This window comes from Vicia villosa, linkage group LG3, assembly GCF_029867415.1.
Source record: "Vicia villosa cultivar HV-30 ecotype Madison, WI linkage group LG3, Vvil1.0, whole genome shotgun sequence".
NCBI classification, from domain to species: Eukaryota; Viridiplantae; Streptophyta; class Magnoliopsida; order Fabales; family Fabaceae; genus Vicia; species Vicia villosa.
This window is the reverse complement of record NC_081182.1, coordinates 161,371,312-161,386,314: the sequence shown is the minus strand read 5'-3', so window position 1 is coordinate 161,386,314 and position 15,003 is coordinate 161,371,312. Positions and strand designations below refer to the sequence as shown.

General features: G+C 36.6%; 1 protein-coding gene across 1 annotated transcript; it reads right to left on the bottom strand.

Annotated features, from left to right (window-relative positions):
• Window positions 1-399: 399 nt before the first annotated feature.
• Window positions 400-7,383, bottom strand: LOC131656853 (uncharacterized). Its single transcript, XM_058926439.1, has 2 exons — window positions 6,347-7,383; window positions 400-701 (listed from the first exon to the last, which is right to left on the bottom strand). Exons 1-2 carry the CDS (start codon window positions 7,365-7,367, stop codon window positions 688-690), a joined length of 1,035 nt encoding a protein of 344 aa, XP_058782422.1. The 5' UTR covers window positions 7,368-7,383; the 3' UTR covers window positions 400-687.
• Window positions 7,384-15,003: the final 7,620 nt, after the last annotated feature.

Sequence of the window (15,003 nt, the reverse complement as noted above, 5' to 3'; positions counted from 1 at the left end):
GGGACAGTCAAAGTGGGTCCCTGTGTTCCCTGCGCTCAGCCAATCACGATGAGAGAGGAATTTCTGACTTTTTGACTGGCCAGCGGTGTGATGACACGCAGACGGAAAGAGAACGAAGAAGTTGACCACCGAATGAAAACCAGCCACGCGCGCCACCCATGTCCAGAATACTGTTCATCTTCTTCCAAAGGCCATTGCTGCGATTTGTGTAACACCCCTTTTTCTACCCCAAAATATATAACATGCATATAATTAAAAAGGGCGTCACATTGATGCTTTTAGAAGAACTAAAAACCTAAAAAAACTGACAGCATTTCTCTACACAGCACAATACTCCTGGTCATTTTAATAACACTCAATATCAAATCACAATTTAACCTGAATATGCATTCACAGCGGAAATATATGATACTCATGCAATTTATAATGATTCATGTCCCATACCATGATCATACATCGACTAGTAGTCTCAATCCAACATAAAACATAATCAAAAGGTTTGGCTTGTAAGCCTCTCAAAAGACATGTAACCGATAAATAAGTTCACCAGTCATAGCATAATACATACACAAACATAACATGAGTTCATTACACCTAGTCTACCCAGTATTACATGACCAGAGCATCGACTCACTACCTAGTCTCCAATAACCAAGGAAGAACCTCCGGCTAGGTCACACGCGGCTACTAAACTCCAGAACCTGCATGTCGCCAAACGAGGGCAACATTAAAACAGAAGGGTGAGAATACGAACCATTATGAAGAAAGTATAACAGAATATAATGGTTAAATCAACAATTCAAGTATTTGGTCATACTATGTAAAACAGGATAGATAATAGTAATCAACACATATTTCACATATTATCGAGTATAAAACAAGCTTACATAGTATAATATTTCAATTCTACTATTATATTCTCCATTAAGTACACAATCATAATTCACACATATTCACACATCTAATCAAATATGTATTCAAACTTCACTCGTTTCAATTATCAAACTCATACACATATCACAACTACATCAACTTCACATAATCAATTATCGCATAATTTTAATGTGACTCAATGCAAGATATGTGACGCAATGCATGTGGTACCGAATTGTGAACCCAAAGTTTCACCGCTTTCCGATTCAATATCTAGAATCCAAGCCACGCTTCCGATCCGGACAAGACCAAAGCCCACCAAACGTAAACATATAGTTTACCGCTTCCGATTCACTTTAGAATCTAAGCCTCGCTTATGTTTCAAAGCAAACCACCTTTGTTTCAAGGCATCCATGATATGAATGTATGTACAATGTTAATCAACCATATGCAATTAAGATCATCTCTACCATCTTAACATTTAGCATATCACAATAATTCACTCAATGAATTATTCCACAATATTGTACACAACATTCTCATCACATAAGCATTATTCACATATAATAATCAACACACAATTCCAATCCAATATTTCAATCAACACTATTAATTATTATTTATTACATGCTAACTCATAATTTATTAATTATAAAATATTTACTCCTTTCATTAAACCCAAAAAAAAACATAAGGTCTATGCCACCTAACTACTTCTAGGAGCTTTTAACCTTATAATTGATCATAGAAACATGACCATTATTTAATTAGTATGTATGTCTCTCACATGTTCCATATAGTATGATGGCATTCACGTTTTTGCTTGTCTACCAATGATGGACAGTAGTTACATTATACTCCTAGCCTAATTCACGTTTTGGATGCTCAATAATGTATTACATTAGTATGTCTAATTAATAGAAGTGTTGGTTCAAACACCATGTGAATAAATTACTAGCTGTAGCGGATCTGTCCACTAAGGTAGCTTAGTGACTCATTTTCCCCACTTGAATCAATGTGAATTACTATATATATTCCTCTCTAGTCAAGGTGGAAAACAGGGCATAGGGAAAAGAGAAAAAAAAAAAAGTTAATCCATTCTTTATGTATGCGCTACAGTAGAGTAGCATCACACTATCATGTGGTGTTTAATCCAAGACATGCATTTAAAGTTTTCGTTTTCTTCAATGTGGACAGACAAAAACAGTGCTTCCAACAATGAATTATAGTAGTATCTCATGTTAGGATTGACCAAACAACCACTAGTAGCCACATAGAATAATTAAAGAAACAATTAAATGAAGCCACATAGAATAATTAAAGAAACAATTAAATGAAGTAGCATAAGGAATTAAGGTGATTCACGTTTTTCCTTAGACCAATAGCCAGCAACAGTAGCAGGTAATGAAAAGAAAACGAAACAGGCAGGTGATAGTCAATACAATAAGTAGTGTCATCCATATACATACACTTCCGTCCGTCAGCACCACCACGCGTGACATCATTCGGTGTTCCATTCCCATTTTCAAAATCTTACGACACAGCAATACTCATTTCAGCATTTAAACTTTGGTTTCCCATTTCAATTTCTCAACAGATCCCAATTTACTAAACAGAAATTAACACACATATTTTATAAGATTCAACTATGGATAAATATAAATATGTTAATCTACCAATTACCCCATTATACTAACCCACAATGATTAGGGATTCTCCCCCTTACCTCTTGTTTTCTCCTCCAAAACCCTAGTTTCCTCTTCTTGTTCCTCTCCTCCACTTCTATTCTTTGAAAAAACCAGAAAATGAAATGAGTCTCTCTACCCTATTTCCCTTCTTACTATCTTTATTTATTATTTTGGGCTTTAAAAATTAATAACACCCCCCAATTGCTTATCACTCCAATAAATAGGCCCAATTAATCTAACTCTCTAACAATTTAATTAATTCTATTAAACACAAATGCACTCGAGTTTAATTAATTAAATTAATAATTAAATCTCATAACTATTAAATAATTAAATTGACACACCAAAAGTATAAAATAATATAATAAAATAAATACTATAAAAAAAACGGGTTGTTACAACTCTCCCCAACTTAAAAGATTTTCGGCCTCGAAAATTACCTCAAGCAAACAACTCCGGATACGATTCCTTCATCTTATCCTCGAGTTCCCAAGTGATGTTGCCATCGGCGACTCCACCCCATATCACTTTCACCAAAGCGATTTCCTTACCACGAAGCTTCTTCACTTCACGACCTTCAATTCGCATAGGTGTTGTATCAACCGTCAAATTATCTCTTACTTGCACATCATCCAACTGAACAACATGCGATGGATCCGCAATATACCTCCTCGATTGAGACACATGGAACACATCATGGAGATTAGAAAGAGACGGTGGCAATGCTATCCGATAAGCTACTTCACCCACTCTTTCCGAAATTTGGTAAGGACCAATAAAACGTAGTGTTAACTTGCGTGACTTCAACGCTCTACCAACTCCCGTTATTGGCGTGACACGAAGAAACACATGATCGTCTTTATCAAACTCAAGAGCTTTCCTTCTCTTATCATGGTAGCTCTTTTGGCGACTTTGAGAAGCCTTCATCTTCTCTTGAATCATCTTAATTTTATCCGTAGTCTCTTGAATTAATTCGGGTCCAACCGCAGCACTCTCTCCCGACTCATACCAACATAAAGGAGTTCTACACCTCCTACCATAAAGCGCTTCGAAAGGTGCCATTCCAATACTTGTATGGAAACTGTTGTTATAAGTAAACTCAATCAAAGGCAAGAAACTATCCCAACTTCCTCCTTGTTCCAAAACACAAGACCTTAAGAGATCCTCAAGTGACTGGATAGTCCTCTCCGTTTGGCCGTCAGTTTGCGGATGATATGCGGAACTCAAACGCAACTTCGTACCCAATGCGCCTTGCAAACCTTCCCAAAATCTCGAAGTGAACCTCGGATCTCTATCCGAAACAATACTCGATGGAATACCATGCAAGCACACAATCCTCTCGATGTATAACTTAGCAAGTCTCTCCATTGAATAATCCATCCTCATCGGAATAAAATGAGCACACTTAGTCAACCGATCTACAATTACCCATATCGCCTCACAATTACTCGATGTCCGCGGTAAACCTGAAACAAAATCCATCGAGATACTATCCCACTTCCACTCGGGAATAGATAACGGTTGCATCAAACCAGACGGTTTTTGATGTTCAATCTTTGACTTTTGACAAGTCAAACAAGAATACACAAATTCCGCTATGTCTTTCTTCATACCTTGCCACCAAAACATTTTCCTCAGGTCTTGATACATTTTAGTAGCGCCCGGATGAATACTCAAACCACTTCTATGCCCTTCCTCAAGAATCCTCTTTCTCAAGTCCGCAACATCTAGAACACAAACTCGATCACGACACTTCATAATACCATTCTCATCAATTCGAAAGTCACCACCTCTTCCTTGATTAATCAGTGTGAATCGATCAACCAAGCCTAAATCAGATTTCTGCCCTTCTCGAATCTCATCCAAAATACCACTAGTAAGCTTCAACATACCAAGCTTCACACCACTAGAAGTCTCTTCACATAACAAACTCAAGTCTCTAAATTGTTCCAATAATTCAAACTCTCGAACCATCAACATAGACATGTGTAATGACTTCCTACTCAATGCATCGGCTACAACATTCGCTTTACCAGGATGGTAGTTTAACCCAAAATCGTAGTCCTTCAAGAACTCCAACCATCTTCTTTGTCTCATATTCAACTCTTTCTGATTGAACAAGTACTTCAAGCTCTTGTGATCACTAAATACATCAAACCTTGATCCAAATAAGTAATGTCTCCAAAGCTTTAACACAAACACCACAGCTGCTAACTCCAAATCATGTGTAGGATAATTCCTCTCATGAACCTTGAGTTGCCTTGAAGCATAAGCTACAACTTGCTCTCTTTGCATTAGAACACCTCCCAATCCTAACAAAGAAGCATCACAGTATACCACGAAAGGTTCTAACGGATCCGGTAAAATCAAAATGGGAGCAGAAGTCAATCTTCTCTTAAGTTCTTGGAAATTCTCTTCACATTGCGAAGTCCAAATAAAGGCTTGACCCTTTCTAGTCAACTGCGTTAATGGTAACGACAACTTCGAAAACCCTTCAATGAACTTCCTGTAATAACCAGCCAAACCAAGAAAACTTCTAATCTCAGCAACAGACTTAGGTGCCTCCCATTGGGATACAGCCTCAATCTTCGAAGGATCAACAGAAATACCTCCACTTGAAATCATATGCCCGAGAAAGCTTACTTCACTTAACCAAAACTCGCATTTAGATAGCTTAGCAAACAACTTCTTCTCTTTCAACACGGATAAAACAACTCTCAAGTGCTCAGCATGCTCTTCTTCACTCTTAGAGTAAATCAAGATGTCATCAATGAATACCACAACAAACTTATCTAGGTAGTCATGAAAGATCCTATTCATATATTCCATGAACACACCAGGTGCATTAGTCACACCAAACGGCATCACAGAATATTCGTAATGACCATACCTCGTTCGAAAAGCAGTTTTCTGAATATCCTCAACTCTAACGCGAATCTGATGATAACCAGACCTCAAGTCAATCTTGCTAAACACACATGCTCCAACCAACTGATCCATCAAGTCATCAATTCTTGGAAGTGGATATCGATTCTTAATCGTCACTTTGTTCAATTGTCTATAATCAACACATAATCTCATCGAACCTTCTTTCTTTTTGACCAATAGAACAGGTGCACCCCACGAAGATACACTAGGACGAATAAATCTCTTCTCAAGCAACTCTTCAAGTTGACTCTTAAATTCTTTCAACTCTGAAGCGGACATCCTATATGGAGCCATCGATACAGGACTAGTTCCAGGAACTAAATCAATCGAAAACTCAACTTCTCGTTCTGGTGGTAAATCAATTATATCATCAGGAAATACCTCCATAAATTCACAAACTATAGGCAATTCCTCAATGGTTCTCTTCTCGCGCACATCTAAGGTTGCTAACAACATAAACAATTCAGCTCCACCATGAATCGATTCATTGACTTGCTTAGCGGATAAGAATGAATCTTCTTTAATACAATTCTCAGGAAAGATGGCCGTCTTATCAAAACAGTTGATATGCACACGATTAAATTCCAACCAATTCATACCCAAAATCACATCAATTTGTTCTAAAGGAAGACAAACTAAATCGATCCCAAAACCTCTACCAAAGATGCTCAATGGACAATTTAAACATACATAAGAAGTAGAAACAGAACCCATAGCAGGTGTATCAATAACCATACTTCTACGCATATCAGATAATACAAGATTCAATCTTCTAGCACAATCCAAGGAAATGAAAGAATGTGTCGCACCGGTATCAATAATAGCAATCAAAGGTGTACCATTAATGAAGCACGTACCTTGAATTAGCCTCTCATCAGTAGTGGCTCCCGCACCAGACAATGCAAACACTTTTCCTTTTGCTTGCTCCTTCTTTGGCTTGTCACATTTTGTACTAACGTGGCCTTTCTCCCCACAGTTGAAACAAGTCACAGTCGAACCACCTCTACAATTAGTAGCTATGTGACCATACTTGCCACACTTGAAACAAGTAGTAACCTCTTTCTTGCACTCAGCAGCTTTATGACCCTCAACTCCACATTTGAAACACTTAGGTGAAGTAGAAGATCCTCCCCAACTTGGCTTCTTGCCAAAACCAGCTTGTTTCCTCTTGTCATCATACGGTTTCCCACGATCCTGATTCTTTCCTTTCAAACTCTTGTAGATAGAGGCACTCTCTCTACTATCCTCATCATAAATCCGACTCTTGTTAACCAATTCAGTAAAACGGGTAATCTGTTGGTAACCAATAGCCTTCTTGATATCATGTCTCAAGCCATTCACAAACTTCAAACATTTAGATCTCTCAGCATTAGCAGTATTATAGTGGGGACAATACTTGATAAGCTCCTGAAACTTAGCAGCATAAACAGCAACGGTACCATTTCCTTGCTTCAACTCAAGGAACTCCACCTCTTTCTTCCCACGACAATCTTCAGGAAAATAGTTCTCCAAGAAGACATCACGGAAAAGATCCCAAGTAACCTCAATGCCATCTTCTTCAAACCTCTGAAGAGTGTTGTTCCACCAATCTTCAGCTTCCTTTTCCAGCATATGAGTACCAAACTGCACCCTCTGAGCATTAGTACAGTTCATAACTCTGAAGATCTTCTCAATCGCCTTCAGCCAAGCTTGAGCTTTATCAGGCTCATGTTCACCTTCAAAAACAGGAGGATTGTTCCTCTGGAATCTCCCTAAAGCACGGTACTCATCATCATCTCCATTTTGGTTACCAACATTCGCTTGAGGAATCTGACCAATGGAGCCAGCCAACATCCTCAACGCCTCAGCAATAGCATCATCATTCCTGCCTGCAACCATCGTCCTAGACAACCAAACAACCGGACAAATAGTATCGATCGTGTCAGATACACAAATCAAATACAACAAGATAAGAAACATTAAAGACTATTGACCAACTGGTCGACCATGCTCTGATACCACTAATGTAACACCCCTTTTTCTACCCCAAAATATATAACATATAATCAGAGAATAACATGCATATAATTAAAAAGGGCGTCACATTGATGCTTTTAGAAGAACTAAAAACCTAAAAAAAACTGACATCATTTCTCTACACAGCACAATACTCCTGGTCATTTTAATAACACTCAATATCAAATCACAATTTAACCTGAATATGCATTCACAGCGGAAATATATGATACTCATGCGATTTATAATGATTCATGTCCCATACCATGATCATACATCGACTAGTAGTCTCAATCCAACATAAAACATAATCAAAAGGTTTGGCTTGTAAGCCTCTCAAAAGACATGTAACCGATAAATAAGTTCACCAGTCATAGCATAATACATACACAAACATAACATGAGTTCATTACACCTAGTCTACCCAGTGTTACATGACCAGAGCATCGACTCACTACCTAGTCTCCAATAACCAAGGAAGAACCTCCGGCTAGGTCACACGCGGCTACTAAACTCCAGAACCTGCATGTCGCCAAACGAGGGCAACATTAAAACAGAAGGGTGAGAATACGAACCATTATGAAGAAAGTATAACAGAATATAATGGTTAAATCAACAATTCAAGTATTTGGTCATACTATGTAAAACAGGATAGATAATAGTAATCAACACATATTTCACATATTATCGAGTATAAAACAAGCTTACATAGTATAATATTTCAATTCTACTATTATATTCTCCATTAAGTACACAATCATAATTCACACATATTCACACATCTAATCAAATATGTATTCAAACTTCACTCGTTTCAATTATCAAACTCATACACATATCACAACTACATCAACTTCACATAATCAATTATCGCATAATTTTAATGTGACTCAATGCAAGATATGTGACGCAATGCATGTGGTACCGAATTGTGAACCCAAAGTTTCACCGCTTTCTGATTCAATATCTAGAATCCAAGCCACGCTTCCGATCCGGACAAGACCAAAGCCCACCAAACGTAAACATATAGTTTACCGCTTCCGATTCACTTTAGAATCTAAGCCTCGCTTATGTTTCAAAGCAAACCACCTTTGTTTCAAGGCATCCATGATATGAATGTATGTACAATGTTAATCAACCATATGCAATTAAGATCATCTCTACCATCTTAACATTTAGCATATCACAATAATTCACTCAATGAATTATTCCACAATATTGTACACAACATTCTCATCACATAAGCATTATTCACATATAATAATCAACACACAATTCCAATCCAATATTTCAATCAACACTATTAATTATTATTTATTACATGCTAACTCATAATTTATTAATTATAAAATATTTACTCCTTTCATTAAACCCAAAAAAAAACATAAGGTCTATGCCACCTAACTACTTCTAGGAGCTTTTAACCTTATAATTGATCATAGAAACATGACCATTATTTAATTAGTATGTATGTCTCTCACATGTTCCATATAGTATGATGGCATTCACGTTTTTGCTTGTCTACCAATGATGGACAGTAGTTACATTATACTCCTAGCCTAATTCACGTTTTGGATGCTCAATAATGTATTACATTAGTATGTCTAATTAATAGAAGTGTTGGTTCAAACACCATGTGAATAAATTACTAGCTGTAGCGGATCTGTCCACTAAGGTAGCTTAGTGACTCATTTTCCCCACTTGAATCAATGTGAATTACTATATATATTCCTCTCTAGTCAAGGTGGAAAACAGGGCATAGGGAAAAGAGAAAAAAAAAGTTAATCCATTCTTTATGTATGCGCTACAGTAGAGTAGCATCACACTATCATGTGGTGTTTAATCCAAGACATGCATTTAAAGTTTTCGTTTTCTTCAATGTGGACAGACAAAAACAGTGCTTCCAACAATGAATTATAGTAGTATCTCATGTTAGGATTGACCAAACAACCACTAGTAGCCACATAGAATAATTAAAGAAACAATTAAATGAAGCCACATAGAATAATTAAAGAAACAATTAAATGAAGTAGCATAAGGAATTAAGGTGATTCACGTTTTTCCTTAGACCAATAGCCAGCAACAGTAGCAGGTAATGAAAAGAAAACGAAACAGGCAGGTGATAGTCAATACAATAAGTAGTGTCATCCATATACATACACTTCCGTCCGTCAGCACCACCATGCGTGACATCATTCGGTGTTCCATTCCCATTTTCAAAATCTTATGACACAGCAATACTCATTTCAGCATTTAAACTTTGGTTTCCCATTTCAATTTCTCAACAGATCCCAATTTACTAAACAGAAATTAACACACATATTTTATAAGATTCAACTATGGATAAATATAAATATGTTAATCTACCAATTACCCCATTATACTAACCCACAATGATTAGGGATTCTCCCCCTTACCTCTTGTTTTCTCCTCCAAAACCCTAGTTTCCTCTTCTTGTTCCTCTCCTCCACTTCTATTCTTTGAAAAAACCAGAAAATGAAATGAGTCTCTCTACCCTATTTCCCTTCTTACTATCTTTATTTATTATTTTGGGCTTTAAAAATTAATAACACCCCCCAATTGCTTATCACTCCAATAAATAGGCCCAATTAATCTAACTCTCTAACAATTTAATTAATTCTATTAAACACAAATGCACTCGAGTTTAATTAATTAAATTAATAATTAAATCTCATAACTATTAAATAATTAAATTGACACACCAAAAGTATAAAATAATATAATAAAATAAATACTATAAAAAAAACGGGTTGTTACAATTTGGCCTCGCCGTCACCTGCGATTTAGCTACCAATATTCCGTAGCTACTTCTGAAAAAAATAAAACTTCATAATACGCGTTAGAAAAACATGAAGAGAACTCAGATCCACTATATCGAGCCTTCTGAGTCCAATGGTTGCATCGGTTTGGCCTATAAACGACTGTGGCTATGGATACGAAGAGAAAGCTTCGTTATGCCCTAACAATGGCATAATTCGTTCCAACCTCCCAAGCTTCGTGTAACCGGTTCATAACTTCCTCAAATACCATCACAAACATGTTAACAATGTCAAAGCACAGAAACATTCAATAATAAATGAGATACGAATCTTAAAAAGTGAATGAATAGGGTGTTTATGATGCTTGAGTTTTTAGGATGCTTTGGCCATGGCTATTGATCAATACTTACCTCCTTTTACCTCAGGAAGAGAATGGAGTGATTAGTTTGGATTGATGAGGGCTGCAACTTGGAAAACAAAAATTGGCACTTTTTAGGAAGAGTTTTAAAACTTGAGGGGTGCTTCCGGCTAGGGTTTTCTCGTCCTCCCTCCACCAATGATGCAAGTGTATATATATAGGAGCTTATTAGGTCAACAAAATGCAAGAAGATCTTTGATTGGTAATAGAAAAGATTTGACTCAAAAAGTCACATGAAACTTTCTATTCTTGAACTCAATCTTGCTCCTTTCTCTCTCCACGAATTTCTAATAAAATATTTGATATTTTAGTCATCCCATATGATTGGAAAACAAATCCCTTGATTTAATTCACTATTTTATTTGATTTAATTTGGGTTTAAATGAATATAAAATTCCAAATTAAAAGAAATAATAGTAATAAAAATAATGGGATGGGCCTATGAACGTGAGATAAGCTTGAGGTTATTTTCCAAGACCAAAATTTGGGCCCATGGACTCAAAATATTAAAATCCATCACTCTCCCTTTTGCGTATTTTCTCAAAATCACCAAACTTGCGCAAGCTATAACTCATTCAATATTGATCATATGGAAATGATTTAGGACTTTTTGGAAAGCCCAAGATGTCCTCTTTAATCTACTTTGGAAGCTTTTTTTCATTTGAAGAATTTATCTTGATGATATTGCTCCTGACAAAAAACAGCTTTTTTGCGATCTTCTAGAAAGACCTGTAATGTATTGGCTCATATCTCTCAAATTATGCATTTTTAGCCTTGGCGTGTGAGAGACAAAGTTGTAGAGAATTAAATTTCCTTCAAAATTAGATTTGGATGGGAAATTTCTGATGTTCCATGTGAAATTTATGGCTGGTCAAAGTTCAGTTGACTTTTAGTCCTAAAAACCCTAATTTAGAAACTTTTCCTTTTGATGATTTTGGAGTTTTCCTTGATGAATAGTGATCAACCTTTGATCAAATGATGAATCTAACATTAAAATGTTGATATTGACCAAAAATCACAAATTTTGACTGTACTTTGACCACAATTGACTTTTAGGTCAAACTAGTCGATTGTTGACTATTTGAGCAGTTGGTTAATCAATCTTGTGAATCAAGGCTTGAAACTTGGCATGAGGATTGTTTAAATCATATGAGAGGCCATGGAGTCCATTGGAGGTATTAGAACTTCAAATTCCTTGATTAAATCAGAAACCCTAATTTAGAGGCTATTGTATAGGAGAGAGACTGCATGCTTCCTTCTTGTGTATCTTTGAGCATTTAAAAGTCAGATGGACTGAAATATGATTACATATGATGGGCAAATTTTGGGGTATGACACCCTCGATTCCGAGGATACCTAAAGCAAATGTTGCCCTCTGTTCATTAAAATCATCATAAGATTTTGTCCCTCGACGCTGCCTCGGAAATAAGATGATTGTCCCATTGCTAAGGTATCCTCGCCTATTGCCTAATTTACTATTTTATCCTTCCCTAGATTACCTGCCCACTTTATGGCAGGGACAGTCTTATGGCGAACGATAACTCCGATGACCCTTTTTTAAATCCAATGAAAGGACCACCTGCCCTCTTTATGGTATGGATTTCCCTTTCCCATTAAAGTCTAAAAGAACAGAAATTTTAAACTTAAGGGTAATTGTTTTTAATTGCTTGCTCCATTAAAATTCAGATTTCAAATGCTTTTCCCACTTCTTTTCAAATCAAAATTCAAAAGACTATGCTTATTTACAAGCTAAAGTTCTTATTCAAACATTTTTATTCAAAATCTTCAAACATTTTGAGAACAAAAAGTGAGCTAAGCAATTAAGAGCCCATGGATAACCATGGATACAAAGGGTGCTTACACCTCCCCTTTGTATAACTTACCCCCCGAACTCAAAATCTTTTTAAGGTCTTTTTCTGTTCTTTTAGCCTTTCTATATATTGGATAAAATAAAAGTCGGTGGCTACTCTTGCTTAATCGCGACATTTCTAAAAGTCAGTTCTCCCACCGTATAACACATTAAGCACTAATTTGTCCTTAGAACCCTAGTTGAACTTGACTTTGGCCTATTAGAAAGTAGCGAGATGGCTGGCTTTGGATTCTTGACCGAAGCTGGTTGATACTCGATACTACACTCATTGAGATCAATCTTACGAGTTATTTTTGGTCAGCCGTTCGAGCGCTGACTGAGATGATACTTTTGAGAAAGATCTGTGATATGAGCTCCCTAGGACCCGATTACTATTCTAGGACAGGTCGAACCAACTAAACTTTAGTGGGGAGGGTACTTACCTATGAACTTCATGCTATCCTTTAAACCTAAGGATACTTGTGTGACTTGTTTGTATTCATTATCTAAACACTTGATTTCCTTGCAGGATTTGTTTATAACCTAAGAACTTGATTTCCTTACAGGATTTGTTTATACCCTAACAACTTGATTTCCTTGCAGGATTTGTTTATACCCTAACAACTTGATTTCCTTGCAGGATTTGTTTATACCCTAGCAACTTGATCTCCTTGCAAGATTTATTTATACCCTAACGATTTGATTTCCTTGTAGGATTTGTTTGAACTATTTGTAGGACTTACTTGTCTTCATCACCTTGTACTTAATGCATGAAATCATAACATTATAACATAACTAACCTTTTTCAAGGATCTTAGGGATTTAGGGCGCACAATTTCAGGTGCTATTAGGGAAGGACTATCAAGAACAAAATTCCTGTCAAGGGGTGATCGGTAAAATAGCAAGTGTACTATTTTGCCTCTTGTAATAATAGGGAAAATTCCCCGAATATCGATCTCAGGGACTGCGCAGGAATAATGAGTTAAATTCAAGATTCAATTAAACAAAACTTCAATTGGGTTTTGTTTGGTGATTATCACTTAGCGAAAAGTAAAATAAGCAGTAAATGAAATTGACTTTTTAACAAATATGAGTAACATGCTAGGGATAGTGGATGATGATTGACAATGTAACAACTCTAAAATTTCTATTGCAACGACTTATTTTCAATAATCAATTACCGGTTCTTAAGGTTGTTTGATCCTAAGTCCTTAGTGAAAAAACCTTTGATCCTTCATCCTAAACCCTAAGTCCTTAGAGATTTACAATGAAATCAAGAAATTAATTTATCAAGAATATCTGGTTACTATAAGGTAATCCTAGTCCTAGGTAATATCAATTATAGCATATTCTCATGAAAGCATTATCAATGGTTGTCCAACCTAAATGATAATCATACATCAAGAGAATAAATCAACAATGAAAAACATGATTGTTATTGCAATTGCAAACTCAGAGTCATTACAAAGTGAAATCAGAGCCACCACCTAGCTTTGGGGGGTTTAGCTACTCATAGTAATCAAAGAAAACATAATAATGAATAAAGACATTACAAGAAATTGGAGGAGATTGAATCTTCAATTGCTTCCGTTCATGAAGATCTTCTTCTCTCCCAAACCCTTGCTTTCTCCAATCTTCTATTGTATTCTTTTCTCCAATATGTTAAAAGTCCCCTTCTCCTTACACAAGCTTCGTTTAAATAGTTTTAGCCTCAGTCAGCAAAAAGTCCAAAGTACCCTTAATGACAAGACCAATTGAAACAAATCACAAGGTGAATTTTTCCATTCGCATCCATCAACGTGGGCCGTGTTGATTAACACGGGTGCCCGTGTTGATTTTCTGATTCACGTGGCTTTTTTTCTTTGCTGCAGGCCCATCAACACGGGCAGTGTTGATTAACACGGGTGCCCGTGTTGATTCACTGACTGACGTAAATTTTGCGCAGACCTATCAACACGGGCCGTGTTGATTAACACGGGTGCCCGTGGTGATCCACTGTTTTCAGCTTGTTCACTCCTCTCCTGAAGCTTTCAACACGGGCCGTGTTGATGTACACGGGTGCCGTGTTGCTCTCCTGATCCTTCAACAATTCCCATCTTTCAGCCTTCCGGAGTCCCTCAAGTCCTGCTATTAGTTGCTCTGATCACACGCATCAACCTACAACAATGATCCTACCAAACAAAGGCATAAAGAGGATCTTTTGACATAAACTTTAAACCAAATGCAATGCAATACTGTAAATTAATAAATATGATAAACTTAACTTAAAAAGCAATAAAACAACCGAATGTGTTACCGAGATGATGAATTTGTGCTGGATGAAAGACATAACTTAATAGAAATGGTGACCGATCACAACCCCAAACTTATCTCATTGCTTGTCCTCAAGTAATGTATTGAGACTAAACAGAGGTCACCCACGAATTTCTCTCTCCACAACACAGCCTGTGTTTTTCGTAACTTGGCTTTTCT